Consider the following 21,017-nt stretch of genomic DNA (forward strand, 5'->3'; position numbering starts at 1 on the left):
GGATAAGAGGTCCCATACCTTTACAGCATATGGAGAGGAGAAAAGGAAATATAAAGCACAAGGAATGGAGCAGGCCAGGCATGTGGAATAGAATAAAGAAAAATCACACGGGTCAGGCTTTATTTTATCCCCCCTGCACCATGAGTGAGGAACGAGTGTGGCATCAATAAAGAATCACATTTCACAAAATGAAACGAAAGGTTATTTATTAGCACTATGCCACGTGCAACACAAAGCATATAAACACAGTTCTCTGGTACCTAACATAAGCCGGTGCCGGTGGTGCCAGGGAGTGCTCCTTCAGTAGTTTGCGGTTCCAACTTTTGACCATGCACATACTGTATATGCTTACTCTGTTGGTATCTATAGCAGTGACCCACAACCTGGAGTATTCACTGGATTTATTCAGCAGTAGGAAAGCATTGAGATCCAATTCCTGATTTGATAAATTATCGTTATTATATAGTGAAGCGGGTGTCTCGTCAGTCAGCCCTCACAGAACCGTGTTGCCTCCATGTGTCTCCAGCTTGCTGTCCTGTCACTGACACACAAATATTGCTGTCTGCCATCAAGTGTGTGACAGGTCATGTCTTCTCTTCAGAGCTGAAGTCAAGGAAGGTATTGGTGGCTCAGTCTCCCACTGCATTTAAACCTCTTTTGTCATCAGCGACTTCTGAATTTCATTACAAACTCATTCATTGTAACTCTGTGCCTTGTGCCCAAGACTTGTCATGTGATGGGGCAGTTGGAAGGAAGGGATGGGGATAGTTATGAAAGACAGGCAGGTATTCATGGCTTGGTATTGTACTGTGGTGTTAATAATCCTAAAGGGATTCTGTCATGATTTTTATGATGTCGTTTTTATTTCTAAATGACACTGTTTACACTGCAAATAATTCACTCTACAATATAAAATTTCATTCCTGAACCAGCAAGTGTATTTTTTTAGTTGTAATATTGGTGTGTAGGTGCATCTCAGGTCATGTGCTTTCAGAAAGAGCCAGCACTTTAGGATGGAACTGCTTTTGTTGATTCTCATACTCAATGTAACTGAATGTGTCGCAGTGGGACCTGGATTTTACTACTGAGTGTTGTTCTTAGATCTACCAGGCAGCTGTTAGGGAGCTGCTATCTGGTTACCTTCCCATTGTTCTGTTGTTAGGCTGCTGGGGGGGAAAGGGAGGGGTGATATTAGTCCAACTTGAGGTACAGCAGTAAAGAGTGACTGAAGTTTATCAGAGCACAAGTCACATGACTGGGGGCAGCTAGGAAACTGTCAATATGTCTAGCCCCATGTCAGATTTCAAAATAAAATATAAAAAAAACTGTTTGCTCTTTAGCGAAATGGATTTTAGTGCAGAATTCTGCTGGAGCAGCACTATTAACTCATGCGTTTTGAAAAAAACATTCCCATGACAGTATTCCTTTAAGCTTTAGTACAAGAACATATTACGAGCTTCCAGAAACAAAAGACTTGCCATGTGATGGGGGCAGTTGGATGGAAGGGATAGGTATGGGAGACAGGCAGGTCTTCAAGGCATGGAATTGAGCTTCAGTGTTAATAATCTTAATATATTACGAGCTTCCAGAAACACACATAGAACCTCTAGTCTAATTCTTAGCTACTTAGCCACGATATGTTTGAATAACCATATATTTGCAAAAGTGGTGCGAGGAAACTCGATGGCAGTTTCCTTATTGTGCCAAGTTGCATGCTCACAAGAAAAGACCAAGAAGCATTGGGGTCTATGTTACTCAGCTCAGACAAAGGCAACGAGAAGCGAGTTGTTCTTGTAACAGTAGATCTTCAAATACAGGGCCAGTGACAGGTGACGGCACTCTCTTTAGTCCCTTTTTGCTTTGTGCAACCCCGGAGCAGCACTCTCTCTGCATCTTGTGCCATCCCAAATACACTCTCAACCAGCAGCCTGTAAGTGCGCTCTGAAGAAAGGGTGGGTGCCGTCTCCGTCCCACCCCAGATGGGGACGTAACTCCACACTAATTCAGATAGTGACAGAGGCTGGGACACCATTTGCTGCAACTGATCAGTGCTCAGGGGCAATGCCAGGGGGCAGTGGATTTCAGAGTGTAAATCCTCAGCAGAGCACCCAGTTACCTGAGCTATTCGTGAAATGGAATCTTCGTCCAGACCAAACCGAGAACGGAAAGAGGACAGAGCTGCAGAAAGTGAGGAAAGGGCTTGTGGGATTTGCCCATAAAATGCCTTGGTGCATACATCCAGACATAGGTCATACACCCCCATCATAATCCTCCTCTGCTCTCTCCTAACTAACTGTGCTACTATAGAGGGAAGACAATGCAATAGTCTCTCTCTTACCAATTGAGGTGCCCCTTTTTCCAAAGCAACCTTCAGCCCTGACAGATCAGTTGCACCTCGCTTTCCTTCATCATCGTGCCCAGGTTTCTTCTCTCCACCACTGTGGTTTCCTTCTCCACCAATCAGCATACAATGCTTGCCGGCCGCAACCAATGCCTCCACCAAGGTGGCACGGAAGCTATTGTCCAGCCCAGACTCTACAATCAGATAGACATCACATGATTCTAGCTGTAAGTTTTGCAGATACTGTTCAACAGGCAGCGGTGGGCTGCCGGGCCCTGGGAGGGCTTTTATCAAAAGTCCCGATATGGGTGGATCAGAAAGACCATGGAGAATGGTCTCTTTATTGCTGCCTGCCACACCCACAATAGCAGGCACAGGGGGAGGAATGTCTAACAAGATGCTGAGATAGGGTGGGAACTCCACCAGCCCCTCTTGATCACACGGCATCTCAAATACAGACACCAGCTCCTGCCATTGGTTCTCCGTGTTGTCTTCAACTGACCTGCAAAAAGAAGTAACATTCTGAAAATGGATGGCAACAGTTTGAAGATCACTGAATAGATCATTAGCTAATATAACCCTTCTGCCAACCCCTGTGGATGATGGGGGGGAAAAAAAAGCTCAGCATCTTTATTGACCGTACTATCGATCTCATTGTTATAGAGAATATCTCACCAAAACGTCATTCTTGTAGAAATCGAATAGCTGATAATACCAGGCTTAAGGCACATTTAGAAAATGATCATTAAATAAAGTCTTTGATCCCACTCGATGCGGATCGGAACAGCAGCACTTGTCTAATTAGAGAATCTCTTTGTTCCATAACTAGTTATACCACAGAATCTTGCGTTTTCCTACACTGCAAAACCTGTCAAACCATTTCCCTACCAGATCAGCTTCTAGCATGAGACAGGGCCCCAAGTTATTAAAAAAAAGCATTAGTGGTAAGGGCCCCTACGAGTTATTAATATAAAAAAAAACAATTGGTCAGGGCCCCTACAAGTTAAAAGAAAACTGCACTTACCTGAGGGCAGGGCACACGGGCAGATTCAGTTGCCTGGCGACTAAATCGCCTCTTCTTCGGGGCGACAATCTCCCCGAACTGCCTTCCGCCTGCTAAAGTGAAAAATCGCCTGCGCCAATGCACTTGCGGCACTTCGATTTCCGATGTCACCTGAAGTTCCCTCGCGAGGCAACTTCGGAGGACTTCGGAAATTGAAGAGCTGCAAGTGCCCTTGCGCTGGCGTTTTCTCTTTATAGCAGGCGAAGGCACGGGTAAGGCAGTTCGGGGAGATTGGCGACTAAATCTTCCTTGAATCAGCCCGTGTGCCCCTGCCCTTAGCCAGGAGTTCAGATGCCAGTCTCTTCAGTTTCCTGTGCTCTGATTGGATAAAGTAGAGGGGTGGTTCAAACTTCACCCATCCAATCCCCATGCGGCTTTACCGGGACTTACACTTCATGGCGAATCACAGCACAGGAAGCAAGATACAGTCATATGAACTCTAGCCCACTCTCCCTTCCGAAGTCTGCAGCTCACTGATGGCAGGGGCCTGGTTATTCAATTAAGTGCAGCACAGCTGGGCCCCCTTTAACTCCCCAAACCATCCGGGCCCGGGACAAGAGTATCTCCTGTCCCCCCATGATGGCCCTGGTTATAGACTTGTGATGCTTTGGGTTTTCTAATTAGAATCTCTGGGGTGTTTCTAACTAATTGGCACCCTTAGTGATTTTGAAATTCATTATCCTTAATTATCCTTTCATGCAGGGTCGCCATCAGTACTAAAGGGGCCCATTCCCCAAGTATTATCCCACCAGTCACAAAGGTGGTGGGGTCTGAACAAGTAGAACAGGGCCCCAATGGAAAATGGCATTGGTACATGTGGTCACACCCCTAATCCACAAATATGTTAAAACCACACCCATAACTGCCCAAACTTTACCAACCCAGCAAACAGCACCCTTTTTCACCACCGAATTGCATCTTTGCCTCGCCTCATGGCATAGTGCCCCTGACTGAAGAACCTCACTGATGGCAGGAATAGACAATAACTTTTAAAGGGGAACTATCGCGAAAATGAAAATTTAATATAAGCTTCAGCATACTGAAATAAGAATGAAATACAATTAAAAATTCTGTACTGTTTATGAAATAATCAAGTTTATGTTCACTATTCCGCTCTCAGCATCTGTTTCTCTTCAGTCTGTCTTCATTCAGGAGTTGGGTGTCAGATGAATGATCCAATATATCTTATAGGGGGACTCATTTTGCCTAGAAGATGTATTAGAGCTCACTCTATTAAAATCACCAGACATCATGTCTCTCTACATGCAGGATTTCTGTAAAAGGCAGTTATTTTGTCCGATTTTGTTTGTTCTGGAATCAGTTATTTGAATGAGCTCCAATATATCTGCATGGAAAGGAGCCCCCCCTATAAGATATATTGGATCTAACTGTCAATGAATAACTGACACCCAACTGCTGCATGAAGATAGAATGAAGAGAAACAGATGCTGAGAGAGGGATAGTGAATATAAAGATCCAGCGTGATGTCTGTTATATGGGATACTAAAGGGGAACTAGCGCAAACATGAAAATGTAATATAAGCTTCAGCATAATGAAATAAGAAACGTTCTAAATACAATCAATTAAATATTCTGCATTGTTTCTGAAATAATCGAGTTATCTTCACTATTCCTCTCTCAGCATCTGTTTCTCTTCATTCTCTCTTCATGCAGCAGTTGGTGTCAGATAATCATTGACAGTTAGATCCAATATATCTTATAGGGGGGCTTCCTTTTGCCTAGAAGATGTATTAGAGCTCACTCTATTAAAATCACCAGACATCATGTCTCTCTTCATGCAGGATTTGTGCAAAAGGCAGTTATTTTGTTAGATTTTGTTTGTACTGGAATCATTTTTGAATGAGCTCTAAATAACTTTAAAGTTATATTGGATCTAACTGATTATCTGACACCCAACTCCTAAATGAAGACAGAATGAAGTGAAACAGATGCTGAGAGAGGGAAAGTGAAGATAAACTTGATTATTTCAAAAACGATGATAAATATTTAATCAATTGTAATTACGTTTTTTAAAGGGGACCCGTCAACCAAAAAAATTATTCAAAATCCTATTTTATCACATTAGTCAAGCAAAATGAACTTTAATTACACTATATAAATTATTTGAATCTTGTTTCCTTCAGTCTGGGAATTCATAATTATAGCTAGCAGGCAGCAGCCATTTTGTGCACACTGTTATTAAGACAAGCCTTGTATCATCTCAGAATCTTGTTTGTGCACCAGAATGGGGACCCGATGTCCATCCCCATGTCCTGGTTACACAATTAAATGGTAAAGAGAACGGGGGAATGTGTGGAGAGCAGTGACATGTAGGAAGTGCTGAATGGAAAGTGAAAGTAATTGTCTGCCCCGCCTCTATGCCCATGGCATAGATGAGTGGCAGACAATATTTGATTGACAGTTAAGATTTTTAAATGAGCTATGAATGCTTTAATAAATAATAGAAATTGGATTTGATGTTTAATTTGAAAAGGACTTTTATTATACAGATTTTGTGTCTGGGTGAAAGGTCCACTTTAACTCAGTATGCTGAAACATATTACATTTTAATTTTCCCGATTGTTCCCCTTTAAGGACAGCCCATGTTGAAGTAAAAACGCAAACAGATTCTCACCTTGGCCACTGCAGGATTTCGCCCTCCATGTAATCCTTCATGGCCGGAAAGTCAAAGCTTTGGGGTTCTAGGGCAGAGAGAAGGAATGCCCTGCATCCTTGTAGCCCAGCTCCCCCTAAATCTTCCTCCACTCTGCTCTTCATTCCCTGCAGTGTCTGCCCTCTCCAGTAACTCTTCCCCTGACGTCTCTTCTCTGTGTGCAGAAGCAAGTCAGTGTGAGTCTGGACCATACAGTGCTGCTTCCCCTTCTGCTTGAGTGTTCCTAGGAGTTGCAGCTCAGTATCAGATATAGCTCCCCCTACAGTCACCAGGAGGTACTGCACAGAGTCTAGCTTAATCCCATCTAGGTAAGAGGCTACAGAGTCTGTAGCCGTGTATCCAGGGTAGTCAAGGACTGTGACATTGGGCAGAGGGGGATAAGGATACTTGGAAACCTCATGGGATCCTTCTTCTCCTTTAAAGTATGACTCCAGGAACCCACTGCTGAACTGCTCGGTTTGGTGGGCCAAAGCCCGGGCCAGTGTACTCTTTCCTGACCCCTTGGGTCCTATGATGGCAACGCTGAAATTCAGGGACTCCGGAAGTGAAAAGGGATCGGGGGGTCCAGATGCAGCAATCGCAGGGATCTGAGTATCGGTCATGTCTGCAGCCTGGAGTTACAAAACACAGAAGAGAATCACAAGGTTAGAGCAGCAGGGGGGATCAGAACTGAGCACTCACACTGAGATCTATTGATTATTAATGGATGAGCAGGATAAGGAAAGGGAACAGTAATAAGCTTAAGTAATAAGATACAGATCTTGCAAGACAATACGGGAAAGGACAAAGGTTGCAGATTTGATATAGATCTGCGTGTGATAATAATCTTGGGTGGGAGTAAAGATTGTAGGGGACGTAGAGAGACTGTTTATGGTACAGATTAGCACTGATCACTAGATAAGCACAACTAACTGGGCAAGGAGATGTACTGGCATATATCAAGGCATATAAAGATACAGAGGTACAGAATAGTGTACACTGAAGCACTGGAAGGGTTCTGAGAACCAAACACGCACATAAACATTATATATATATATTGTTCATCTTTAAAGGGCATTTAAAGGCAAAAAAATAAAATCCCATTTTTACTTTCTGTAATTAAAAAGAAACCTATCTCCAATATACTTTAATTAAAAAATGTGTACTGTTTTTATAAGAAACCTGACTGTATGCAGTAAAATTCTCCCTTCATTTACTGCTGTGGATTGGAATTGTCAGACGGTCCCTAACTGCTCTGCAGGGAAACAATCATACTTATGAACAGCAGGGGGAGCCTCCGCCTTACTTCCCAGCCATGCAGAACTCAAGCAGCTTTGTTTGTTTCTCTGTTGAGCAGTCGGCGACTGTGTAGAGATTTGTATTGGATTTTATTTTTGCCTTTACATCCCCTTTACTGTTTCCAACTCCAGCTGCAGGGACAAAGATCATGAAGCCAGATTTAAACAGATAAACTGGGATTCTATTTGGAGGATTATTTTGCTGCAGCCACTGGTTCTGCAGAGTTGGAGAAAGTTTTAAACAATACAAAAACTATAAAATCCACATTAGATTACATGACAACAAAGGACCCAGTGCAGTCTGTATATTCTGATTATTAATCAATATGGAGGAACAGTGATTTTAGTATTTCCTGCCAGCAAGGACTGAAGGTTACTGTTAAAGGGGTGGTTCGCCTTGAAATTAACTCTTAGTATGATACAGAATGTCAAATTCTAAGCATCTTTTCTTTTGGTCTTTATTATTTATACATTATAGTTTTAGAATTATTTGCCTTCTTTGTCTGACTCTTTCAGCTACAAATATATTGTCATCACTATTCGTTATTGCTCATCTTTCCATTCAGCCCCTCTCCTATTCATATTCCAGTCTCTTATTCAAATCAGTGCATGGTTGCTAGGGTCATTTGGGTAATGAAAACAAATTGCAAATTGTCACACAATATCACTCTCCGCATCATAATAAAAGGTGGACAATTTGCAAATCAGTGAAAATTTGAAAAATGCGTATTTTCACATAAATTGAATTTTTTTTTTAGACTTTTTTTTTCACTATTGTTTGGGCTACTTATGAAGTGCCTCTTGGCTAGTTTTGGGCTGGTTTTATAGCTGGTTTTTGGCTGGTTTTGGAAATTAGACCTGGCAAACTGGGTGAACAACCCCTTTAAGGTAATGTACTGACAGTCAGTGTGGGTCAGTGATCTTGGGGTGTCAGACAGTATGGGTTATAGCGTGTCAGATAGTGTGAGTTATAGGGTGTCAGACAGTGTGAGTTATAGGGTGTCAGACAGTGTGAGTTATAGGGTGTCAGACAGTGTGAGTTATAGGGTGTCAGACAGTATGGGTTTATAGCATGTAGCATGGTTGGGAAAATCCTAGATGGAAAGAATATCCCTCCCAGAATTCTCTATGAAGCAGTGCAGAGGGATGTGAAAATGAGGCACTGAGTAGCAGGGAGGTGATTAGCCTCACCTGGAGTAAAAAGGTGGGGGGAGAGAGAGAGAGAAAGGAGAGCTACTGGAGGGCTGTGTTAAAAGTTTGCATAGTAACTGCATGTTACCTGTGTTTAAAGCATAAGGACTTTTATTGCTGGGCACAAGTTTCCAGAAAGAGACAAGTTATCTGGTAGCAAGGACTGGCTACCAGCTACTGCCTTAAGTGTTTGGGGAGCGGCTGCTTCCAGGAGAAAAGCACCAGGAATCTCCAAAGGACTGTGAGTTAACAGTTAGTTTTGTTTGCTGGACTTATATTGCTCAAGTGTGAGACTGTGGGACCTTTGGGAAAAGGACATTTTCATTTATCAGTACAGATGGATTATTTCTGTTTACTGCCTTCCCAAAGGGTATGAGCTGCTATGTTGGTGTTTAAGCTGCTGTGTTAAATAAATGCACACGTGAGATCAGCTGGAAACCTGTCTACTGTCTGTGTGAAAGGAGTTGCTGCTGCTACTACCTAAGGGTAAGGCCACACTAAGCGATAGCGCGGCGATTTGACTCGCCGCGACTATTCGCCGCGACTTTTAATCCTCAATCGCTGGCGAAACTTTGGCGCTGGCGTCTATGGGAAATCGCGCAAAATCGCCTAGCGAGGCGATTTCGAGCGACAATAGAAAAAAGATCGCCGCGTGTGTTTTTACGCAGCGATTCCCCATAGACGCCAGCGCCAAAGTTTCACCAGCGATTGAGGATTAAAAGTCGCGGCGAATAGTCGCGGCGAGTCAAATCGCCGCGCTATCGCTTAGTGTGGCCTTACCCTAAAGAGCGATTCCCCACAGGTGTCAGACAGTATGGATTATAGGGTGTCAGACAGTGTGAGTTATAGGGTGTCAGACATTGTGAGTTATAGGGTGTCAGACAGTGTGGGTTATAGGGTGTCAAACAGTGTGAGTTATAGGGTGTCAGACAGTATGGGTTATATGGTGTCAGTATGGATTATAGGGTGTCAGACAGTGTGAGTTATAGGGTATTTATGGGTTATAGGGTGTCAGACAGTGTGAGTTATAGGGTGTCACAGTGTGGGTTATAGGGTGTCAAACAGTGTGGGTTATAGGGTGTCAGACAGTGTGGGTTATAGGGTGTCAGACAGTATGTGGGTTATAGGGTGTCACAGTGTGGGTTATAGGGTGTCAAACAGTGTGGGTTATAGGGTGTCAGACAGTATGTGGGTTATAGGGTGTCACAGTGTGGGTTATAGGGTGTCAAACAGTGTGGGTTATAGGGTGTCAGTATGAGTTGTAGGGTATCAGACAGTGTGAGTTATAGGGTATTTATGGGTTATAGGGTGTCAGACAGTGTGAGTTATAGGGTGTCACAGTGTGGGTTATAGAGTGTCAGACTGTATGGGTTATAGGGTGTCACTGTATGGGTTACAGGGTGTCAGACAGTATGTGGGTTATAGGGTGTCAGACAGTATGTGGGTTATAGGGTGTCAGACAGAATGAGGGGTCAGTGATGCTGGGGAACCCCAAGAGGTAGTGACAGGAGAAAGGGGCGGAGAGCAGTGACAGGATGTGATGACGCAGTGATACATAACAGGAAGGACAGGCCACATAAAGAGAAAACGCAGCAGAATTTTCAGTCTTTATAACAACAATTCCCAGCATCCCCTGCGTGAGGGAAACTGTAGTTCGGCGTTTGGACAGGTAATGGGGTCACGGATAGAAATGTCAGGAGGAGTTTACACCTCGGGACGGTGGGAGGAAATCATGGGGTTGTGAGAGAGACTGACTGACCTGTTCTATTCCGGACACGCTGTTCTGCTCCATCCCGGGGTGAGGCTGTTGTACCCGAGTGTTTGGGTGTCTGGGCCGGGGCCGCACAATCAGTGTCACTGCAGGGAGGCGGGATCCAAACACAGACACGTGAGGGGGCGGGGAATCAGCTGGTGAACAACACACAACGCAAGTGCGGCTGTCACACCGGGGAACAGAGGCCTGGCGTTTACTCACCCGGGGACATCGACTTTATTGGGAGTAACGCGACACCTCCTGTGTCATAGGTACAATCTGCAGCGTCTCCCCTATACACTCTGCCCCCCAACCTCTCATCTCCCCTATACACCCGGCCCCCCAACCTCTCATCTCCCCTATACACCCTGCCCCCCAACCTCTCATCTCACCTATAGACCCGGCCCCCAACCTCTCATCTCCCCTATACACCTTGCCCCCCAACCTCACATCTCCCCCTATAGACCCTGCCCCCAACCTCTCATCTTCCCTATACACCCGGCCCCCAACCTCTCATCTCCCCTATACACCTTGCCCCCCAACCTCACATCTTCTCTATACACCTGGCCCCCCAACCTCACATCTTCTCTATACACCTGGCCCCCAACCTCTCATCTCCCCTATACACCTTGCCCCCCAACCTCTCATCTCCCCTATACACCTTGCCCCCCAACCTCTCATCTCCCCTATACACCTGCCCCCCAACCTCACATCTTCTCTATACACCTGGCCCCCAACCTCTCATCTCCCCTATAGCCCCTTACCCCCAACCTCTCATCTCCCCTATACACTTTGCCCCCCAACCTCTCATCTCTCCTATAGACCCTGCCCCCCAACCTCTCATCTCCCCTATACACCTTGCCCCCCAACCTCTCATCTCCCCTATACAAACTGCCCCCCAACCTCTCATCTCCCCTATACACCTTGCCCCCAACCTCTCATCTCCCCTATAGCCCCTTACCCCCAACCTCTCATCTCCCCTATACACTTTGCCCCCCAACCTCTCATCTCTCCTATAGACCCTGCCCCCCAACCTCTCATCTCCCCTATACACCTTGCCCCCCAACCTCTCATCTCCCCTATACAAACTGCCCCCCAACCTCTCATCTCCCCTATACACCTTGCCCCCAACCTCTCATCTCCCCTATACACCCTGCCTCCCAACCTCTCATCTCCCCTATACACCCTGCCTCCCAACTTCTCATCTCCCCTATACACCCTGCCCCCAACCTGCCCTCCATCCTCTCATCTCCGCGACACACCTGCTAATCCCCAATATGTCCTTTCCCCTGTACATTTAGATTAGAAGAAAAACTCACATGTCCGTGCCCTAAGGGCCACTCCTCCATTGTGCCCATTCTCAACAGTGTGTGGGTTTCCTCGTGCTGGTCTCCATTCCATTAGACATCATGTATAGGGGATATAGTGGTTGAGAAAACCACACGTGTAGAATAATATCAAATATCCAGCTTTATTGGGGTGATTAAAACAACAAACTGGCATCCATTACAGATGTACTCCTACCCTATGACATGTTAAGTCACCTGACGCGTTTCATGCCTCTTTCTGGCACTTCACTTTATATTTTACTTTCCCCTGTACACCCTTCATCTCATCCTCTTATCAACCTGATACCCCCTTCCCCCAACCATTTCCGTAGTCTTGTAAGCCACATCAGCCAATTAGAAGGCAGCATTATACAGCTCTGGCCTTTAAAAAGCACATATTTAATTGCCTTTGGCTGAAACTACCTTCCCCAGCTATTACATAGCTTGACTTCCAGACATATCTTATTATGACACAGTTTATAACCAGAATGGAGGAATCATGGGTGGTTTGATTGAGTTGAGGGCAATGAGCTCATGTCCTCGTTTAATGGGCACTACTTTAGTTTAATTACATATTGTATTTTTTCATCTTTGTATAATGTGTATCCCATGCACCCAGAATTAGATCTTGTGATGTATGTTTCCCCCTCTAACAGGTGATGGAGACCCTCAGTGAGTTAAGGTTATCTGAGGACGACCCCTGTCTAATTGGCACTAAGAATCCCGCATCCATCACAGAGGAGTGCTGCGAGTTCTCAGTGGCAGTTGCAGGTAGTCCTGGTGTTGGTAAAACCGTTTTGATCCAGGCTCTCCTGGGCCTGACTGAAAGCCACCCGCACTCCAATGCGGCCTCCCTGCACCCAACAAGACCCGGAGGGCCCTTACTGTACATTCACCCATCTCATCCTGGTTTGAGCCTCTGGGAGTTGCCCCTGGAAGATGGATCTCCTGAAAAGTGGATTTCGGAGGCCGACCTCCTGCTGCTGGTCACTAATGGGCAGTTTTCAGCTGTCCATATAGATTTAGCCCACAGTGCTCTCTCCCAAGGGAAAAAGCTATGTCTGGTGCGCAGCCAGGTGGATTGTGATTTGCACACCCTGAAGAGGAGGATGAAGGAGATGTTTATTCGGGAGGAAGCTCTGCAGTCATTGTGCTCAGTCACCCTCCAGCCTTTTAGTGACCTGATACAAGAAGGGGAGATCCGGCTGTTTCTGGTGTCCGGCTATGAGCCATGGAAACTGGATACTGCAGGATTAAAGGCAGTAATAGAGGAGACCGCCAGAATGTGCGGGAGGTAAGTTTTCATGTGTATTTGTGTTTCTGGATTCTGGACTATAGAAAATAAAAGCTAATTATATATGCAGGGGTATACACCCATGAGTGAAGACGACACTGGAAGGGGCTATGCCAGCAGATCCAGCATGATCTTTGAAGATAGAGCCAAACCCATTTGGCAAGGGGTTTCTCTGTCCTTTAAATTCAACATTAAAGGAACAGTAACACAATAAATGAAAGTGTTTTAAAGTAATAAAAATATAATGTACTGTTGTGATGCACTGGTAAAACTGGTGTGTTTGCTTCCAAGTTCTACTATAGTTTATATAAACAAGCTGCTGTGTAGCCATGGGGGCAGCCATTCAAACACAGGATACACAGTAGATAACAGATAAGTACTACTATAGTTGATATAAACAAGCTGCTGTGTAGCCACGGGGGCAGCCATTCAAGCTGAAAAAAAGGAGAAAAGGCACAGGATACACGGCAGATAAGAGATAAGCTCTGTACTATACAATACGATGCTTTAGCACTTATCTGTTATCTACTGTGTATCCTGTGCTTGAATGGCTGCTCCCATGGCTACACAGCAGCTTGTTTATATAAACTATAGTAGTACTTATCTGTTATCTACTGTGTACCCTGTGCTTGAATGGCTGCTCTCATGGCTACACAGCAGCATGTTTATATAAACTATAGTAGTACTTATCCGTTATCTATTGTATATCCTGTGCTTGAATGACTGCCCCCATGGCTACACAGCAGCTTGTTTATATAAACTATAGTAGTACTTATCTGTGATCTGCTGTGTATACTGTGCCGAATGGCTGCCCCATGGCTACACTGCAGCTTGTTTATATAAACTATAGTAGTACTTATCTGTTATCTACTGTGTATCCTGTGCTTGAATGGCTGCTCCCATGGCTACACAGCAGCTTGTTTATATAAACTATAGTAGTACTTATCTGTTATCTACTGTGTATCCTGTGCTTGAATGGCTGCCCCCATGGCTACACAGCAGCTTGTATATATAACCTACAGTTGCTTTTCAGAAGCAACCACACCAGTTTTACCAGTGCAGGGCAACAGTACATTATATTGGCATTCCTTTAATTCCATTATTTTTGGTGTTACTGTTCCTTTAACAAACTGCCATGTTTGATGCCAGATCTGATATACACCAATTTTAGGGAATCCACAATGATGTTACCAAATCATCAACAAAAAGATTTGGACAAATACCAAATCTGAATCGAATTCATATTCAGATATGTGCAAAATTACATCAGCCTTGAGCCAAAAGGATTAGGGCAAATCCTATAGAAATTAAACTGAACAGTGTTTAGAATAGACCGGGGGTATGGAACTGTATTGCCTCATTAACACTGGTTCAATTAGCTCAGTGTAGCAACCAATCAGGAGTCCGCTTTGAGCAAAAATTGCAAGCGAAACAATGGAAGGGAAACCTCCGATTGGTTGCTATGGGTTACCGCACTGAGAGAAATTTGACTGTGTTCGTAAATGAGCCCTTGTGAATTTCAAGTTACTGAGAATTACAGGCAAATTTATGGCTCCGGCACCGGTATAAGATTCACAGCAGGCGGCAGAATAACAGCACTAACCCAGTGCCGGCTCTAAGCGTTTCATTCAATAATAAGGTGTTTAGAACTATTTGACTAATTTGCTCTGTTCTCCGAACAACCCACCATTTTTTCTGCCACCCAGGAACATGAAGTGAATAATGAGAGTTTCACAGAATGTTCTACAGGAGAAACCCTATTATTTCCCTTTGATGTATTATTTGTGTTCTCCTCTTTCATTTGCTTGCTAGTGAGCTAATGGCTGCAGGCCCAATCAATGTATTCATGTTCCTCCAGGTTGTACTACAGTCCCTGTCTGATTCTGGGATATGTTTTGCTGCTCCTGATATATTGCTTCATCAGCTGCAATACTGCTAAGTAAATCACCATAGCATGGAGGGGTACCTGCTGCCTTTACCCCCTTTATTATGATAAACTGTTATTCTCAGCACCTTTAGTCAGTAAAGACTGGGGGATGGGTGATTTACAAATATGGCTGCTAAACTGTACAAGTGCAGATGCCAAAAGCAACCAGTCCGCTTTCAGCAGTCCACAAAGATCTGATTGGTTGCTAGGGTTAAATGCTCTTGTGCAATTTAGCACCTATGTTTGGAATTCAGCTCCCTGGGGCTAGTTCTCCATATTCTGTTGTTATATTGTATTTATTATTTAATTTAGGTTGATGTTCCAGACAGGGTGTGGCAGAATTGATGACGTTAGGGGCATGATGAGGGTTTGGAGGTGCAGAATGGGGGGTCAGGGCTCTGATGCAGCGCTCTGTGATTGTGCAACAATCAGGACAGAAATCTGAAATCTGGACAAGCAGCAGTTCAAAATTATACAGATGATGAACCTACCAGGGCAACAAAACTAAGAAAAGCACCATATATTCAATAATTAAGGGGCGCTAAGACTTAACTAAAATGTAGGGATGCATTGAATCCACTATTTTGGATTTGGCCGAACCCCCGAATCCTTCGTGAAAGATTCGGCCAAATACCGAACAGAATCCGAACCTTAATTTGCATATGCAAATTAGGGGTGGGAAGGGGAAAAATGTTTTACTTCATTGTTTTGGGACAAAAAGACACGTGATTTCCCTCCCTGCCCCTAATTTGCATATGCAAATTAGGATTTGGTTTGGCCGCCAGAAGGATTTGGCTGAATCCAAATCCTGCTGAAAAAGGCAGAATCCTATGTTCGGTGCATCGCTACTAAAATGAAATCGAAAAAACGCAACAAGTCTTGTGCAATCCCAAATTCAAACCAAGTCTCTTCGAGCCAAGGACTCGATTAATAGTTCAATTAGGAATCCGAAAATCCCAGTAAGGTGTACTCTCGTTGTAGTCTCTCCGTCACTGGGCGCTGCCTGTCCAAAAAAACGGATGGTCAATCGGAAACATGTCTAAAATACAAGATAAAAGAAGGGTGCGCTTCCCTAGTGTAATCTCCTTTTTATAACTGATTTTTATTAAAAATGATTGCAATTACAATATCGTAGGCAACATCAGCTCATTGGTTGGGAATAATGTAGATTCAAACCCAAAATCGTGACTTCTTCAGGGATCAATGAAAGTATCTTAGTTTGGATCAAGTACAAGCTACTGTTTTATTTTTACAGAGAAAAATAAAATTTGGATTATTTGGATAAAATGGTGTCTATGGGAGACATCCATTCTGTAATTCGGAGCTTTCTGGATAACGGGTTTCCAGATAACGGATCCATTACCTGTACTACAATTAAACAGCAAATGCCCTATTTCAATTCAAATGGGAATTATACCTCATTAGTGCAGAGTGATGCTTTGGGAGAAGTTGACCCTCCAGTTTTTTGACATGGGAAGTTTTGCCCCTGAACATAGAATTTTCTTTACAGTATATTTCTAACTGATAATATTGGGCCTGTGTTCTGCCTCAGTTTGTTTGTCACAGTTCAGGCTACAGTTACGAGTCTGTGTTTACTGTCTGACACATTATCTAACTCAGATGGATGGATGTTCTCTGCTTTTACACAACATGTGATTTGGTGTCAAGTATGATCTAATGTCAGCGACTGCAGCAGAGAAAGAACTGAAAGTCATCAGATGGCTGGAAAGTAAACGTGCAACATGATACAGCAGGCAGGAGAGCAGAGACTGGTATTGGCAGTAATTTCTAGCAGAAATTGGAAGCCAGGGAGGGGCAGATTTTGGGACAATACCTGTTTGATACCCAGGAACCTTAGGTCGGAGGCCAGTTAGAGTAAGGTTTGGGCTAGGGCCAAAATTAGCCCCTCACCACAAGCAGTATCCTCTTCTTCTTTCGGGTCCGGAGCCCTTAGGTCTGCTCCGGCACAAACACACTTGAGGGATTTCAGCAAAGAATCTCAAGACGTCACATTTCACTTCAAAATCCGTGTAGTGTGTTTACATCGGAGCCAACACAAGGGTTCCAAACCAAAAAGAAGAAAAGGATACTGCTTGTGGTAAGGGGCTGTAATCGGCCTGTTGACTTTAGCAGGCTGATTCAGGCCCTGTGTAGCCCTATCCATGAGGATACTGCCTTTTTGATCTCCTAGATGCTTGTTTGCTTTCCTAGATACCCAGAACCCCTAGGTCGGAAGCTAGTTAGAGTAACATTTAAGGATACGGCCTGTTTGCTTTCCTAGATACCCAGAACCCCTAGGTCGGACTCGGAGGCCAGTTAGAGTAACATTTAAGGATACGGCCTGTTTGCTTTGCTAGATACCGAGAACCCCTAGGTCGGAGGCCAGTTAGAGTAACATTTAAGGATACGGCCTGTTTGCTTTCCTAGATTCCCAGAACCCATAGGTCAGAGGCCAGTACGAGTAACAAGCATGGACAAGAGTTGGGGAGAATGTGTATTTACTCTCCTAGATAACCCTGAAAGCCAAGCAAGGAAACCAGTTAGAGCAGCATTTGGAGCTAATGCACATTTGCTCTCCTAGATACCCCTAAAAGCCAAGGTAGGAGACCAGTTAGAAAATGATTTTGGGGATGAGGCCTATTAGCTCTTCTGAAAGGTCAATTAGGGTGATATTCTGATGAAAATATCTAAGATTTTCTTGGAGCTATAGCTGAACTGCTGATACACCAGTGTTTGCCTGTTATCTGTAACCATTTTATGAGCTCATGGAGGCCCTGTACAAAGTCTGACCCACCACGGACAAATTGAACCACAGCCGGCAACTGGACTAGTCTCAATTTCTCCTATAAAAGCTTAGTTATCAACTCTCTCTAATTTTCATTGGTTGACCCAGTTTTAGTTAAGTTTCTAAGAGGTGAGAGTACCTGCTGAAATTACTGCACACTTCCATCAAATATATGGTACTTGGTTTCCTCTAAACCTTTGTTCTATTGACCCCATGTTCTTCTTCCTTCTCTTTGTATTTAGGCCACTCTCACTGCTCCAGCAGGGGTACGAGGTGATCGGAGACAAGGAGATTTCAGAACTGCAGTCTGCTCTAGAAAGAGGAGGAATCCCAGAGATGGTCAGATTTATCCAGAACAGTCTGGACACTCTGCTTGACACCCGCATTGACTTTGCTTTTGAAGGAGGTGAATGTAGCGTCCGTCACTCTCTCCTTAATGCACTGAGAGGAGTTGGAGATGAGGAAGATGGTTCAGCTCATGAGAAAGATCCAGAAGGCCCAATTGAGTATCCAAGTCTCAAATACCCAAAGGCAAGTCTATGGGACCTACCAGGCCTGGAGAAACATGAATTTCAGGTTAAAGATTACTTAGAACATGTAAATATCAACCACTATGACTTTATATTTCTGCTAGTGACTAATGGAACAGAGGCCACCGATAACTTCAAATCTTTACTCTCGGAGCTCAAAAAGGAGGGAAAGAAGGTCTTCCTTATACAAGCCTGTGAAGAAGTAATTCCAATGGAAGAGGAAAGAGGAAAAAATGAGGTTTTTGTTCTTTGCCCGACTAAACTCCCAGGGCCGGAATTCCATAGATTGCTAGGGAACCTGGAGAAGCAACTGTCCACCCATAAGTCTCGTGCTTTCATGCTCTCTCTCCCAAACCTTTCTGCTGAAGTCATCCAGAAAAAGAAAGATGCACTTGCTCATGAGATCTGGAAGGTGGCTCTGCTTTCAAGCCTGGTGGCTTGTGTGCCAGTTCCTGGAGTAGCCATAGCATGTGACATGTCTTTGCTGACTGCCAGGCTAGACACTTACCGTCAGGAGCTGGGGCTGGATGCCAGTTCCATTGCCTCTCTATCCCAACAATATGGGGTGCCTGTAGCTAGTCTTATGTTAGAAATCCACAGTCCTGCAGGAAAGGGGGTGACTCGGGAGTTAGTTGGCAAGATGCTTGGCACTGCCACTGGCCTTGGTCTAGAAGTAGCAGGAGTCATTCTTCATCGCTTCCCTCTCTTGGGTCCTCTTGCTACGGGAGGAATCGCTTTCCATGCCAACTATAGTGTGCTGGGTCGCTGCTTGGAGGGCATGGCAGAAGATGCCCAGCGAGTGCTGGAAAAGGCTCTGAAGTTCAATTCTGACCCCATGAACTGAACTAATAAACTAAGCATTCCTACTGGGGAGTATAGTAAGTAGTGCAAACAGAGGCATCACAATAGAGAAAGCAGACCCAGTGGCTTTTGGGATAGCCATATTAATGGGGCATATTAATCTCTAGTTATGCCTCTGGGTTCAGCTGTTCTATCAGATCCAGTAAGCCAAGCCAACAGTTATTGGTCTAGTGCAAGTAGAACACACAAAGCATCTGATTGGTTTAGGGATGCACCAAATCCACAATTTTGTGCTGAACCCCTGAATCCTTCATGAAAGATTTGGCTGAATACCGAACCACATCAGAATCCTAATTTGCATATGGAAATTAGGGGCGAGAAGGGTGAAAGAGAACCGCTGAGGACACGGTTAAAAATTGTATCACTTCCTTATTTGTGTGATTTTAAGGATTTGATTCGGCCAGGCATGAGGATTCCGAATCCTGGCTGAATACCGGATCCTAGGTGCATCCCTACGTTGGTTGCTATGGGCTACTGAAGTGGAGAAAACTTTGCACTAGTAACCTATAGCAACAAGATAGCAGTTAATAGTCTAATACAGGTTACTATAGTATACCTGGAGCAACTTTGCACCTCTACATAAGCCCCCGTTAAACCCCTTATCTCATTTATGCATGGCACTTTATAAATACAACTTTATCAAGCAGCTGAGATGGAAATACTCTGTTGGGGCAGGCCGGGCATGTTACCAGTCCATCCTATACAACTGCCATTAATCTAAAGCTTTATGTCTGCAACTGTAAAACTTTATTAGTAAGCGAATGGGAATGACTCGCTGAGGCTGCCAATGGCCGGGCATCTTTTGGCTTTTATTGCAAAGCTTCCCATGCGCTTGCACTGATGAATAAAACTGTTAAAATACTTTTGTCCTTTTTTTTTATTGGAGAGTTTGGGAGGATTACAGGAATCATATTACTGCATTTAGTGATGAATTACCTGAAAGAAGAGATGCACTAAACAAATTGCTGTGACTATTTTTTTTAAATAGATTTCATGATATTAGCATTTTTACGCCGCTAATGTGTAACAGGAGCTCCCCCTGCCAACGTTAAAGGGATTTTTAATTGATTATATTTAGATCATTTCTTATTTCAGCAAGTTGAAGCTCATATTAAATTTTCATCTTTGTGATTACATTTTTTGCCTCACGAGGAAACTTCGGGCGACTTCAAAAAACGAAGCGCTCCGAGTATCATCCCGCTGATGATTTAGACTCTAGACGGCAGGGAGGCAGTTCGGGGGGAGATTAGTCGCCCGGAGAAGAGACGCTTTGTCGCCGTGTGACTAATTCTCCCCGAATCTTCTGTCTCTGCCCTTAAAGGAGAACTAAACCCTAAAAATGAATAGGGCTAAAAATGCCATGTTTTATTATACTGAATTTATTGCACCAGCCTAAAGTTTCAGCTTGTCAATAGCAGCAATGATCCAGGACTTCAAACTTGTCACAGGGGGTCACCATCTTGGAAAGTGTCTGTGACACTCACATGCTCAGTGGGCTCTGATTGGCTGTTGAGAAGCTAAGCTTAGGGCTCGTCACTAATTATCCAGCAGAAAATGAGCTTCCCCTGTAATATAAGCTGATGCTACAGGTTTGCTGATTATTAAATTCTGATGCTAATTGCACTGGTTTCTGTGCTGCCATGTAGTAATTATCTGTATTAATTACTTAGCCTTATATTGTGACATTTCTATTCAATGTGTACTGTATATTGTGAGTGGGTCCCTAAGCTCAGTAAGTGACAGCAGCACAGAGCATGTGCAGTGAATCAGCAGAAAAGAAGATGGGGAGCTACTGGGGCATCTTTGGAGACACAGATCTTTACTGTTAAAGGGCTGTGGTTGCCTTGGGCTGTTACAGAAGCACAAAACATCATGTACAACATTTCTAGCTACTTCTATAGTTTAACTTTCCTTGTCCTTTAAGGGGTCTGTCGCTCCCACTTTTCATCTCATATAATAAACTAATTATAGTAGACATTGTGCTCACATTAAT

General features: G+C 44.1%; 2 protein-coding genes across 3 annotated transcripts; one reads left to right on the plus strand and one right to left on the minus strand.

Moving 5' to 3' along the window:
* Positions 1-1,337: 1,337 nt before the first annotated feature.
* Positions 1,338-10,433, minus strand: LOC108696800. Its single transcript, XM_018226447.2, has 3 exons — positions 10,306-10,433; positions 6,040-6,689; positions 1,338-2,843 (listed from the first exon to the last, which is right to left on the minus strand). The coding sequence occupies exons 1-3, from the start codon at positions 10,336-10,338 to the stop codon at positions 1,808-1,810; spliced, it is 1,719 nt and encodes a 572-aa protein (XP_018081936.1). The 5' UTR covers positions 10,339-10,433; the 3' UTR covers positions 1,338-1,807.
* On the plus strand, positions 10,068-19,886 carry irgq.L (immunity-related GTPase family, Q L homeolog). 2 transcript variants are annotated; one of them, XM_018226444.2, is made up of 3 exons: positions 10,068-10,215; positions 12,284-12,921; positions 17,876-19,886. In XM_018226444.2, exons 2-3 carry the CDS (start codon positions 12,287-12,289, stop codon positions 19,005-19,007), a joined length of 1,767 nt encoding a protein of 588 aa, XP_018081933.1. In that variant the 5' UTR covers positions 10,068-10,215; positions 12,284-12,286; the 3' UTR covers positions 19,008-19,886. The 2 variants fall into 2 exon arrangements, with proteins under 2 accessions (XP_018081933.1, XP_018081934.1); XM_018226445.2 differs by lacking the exon at positions 10,068-10,215 and adding an exon at positions 10,434-10,571.
* The last annotated feature ends 1,131 nt before the right edge of the window (positions 19,887-21,017 follow it).

This window comes from Xenopus laevis, chromosome 7L (assembly GCF_017654675.1).
Source record: "Xenopus laevis strain J_2021 chromosome 7L, Xenopus_laevis_v10.1, whole genome shotgun sequence".
Taxonomy (NCBI): Eukaryota; Metazoa; Chordata; class Amphibia; order Anura; family Pipidae; genus Xenopus; species Xenopus laevis.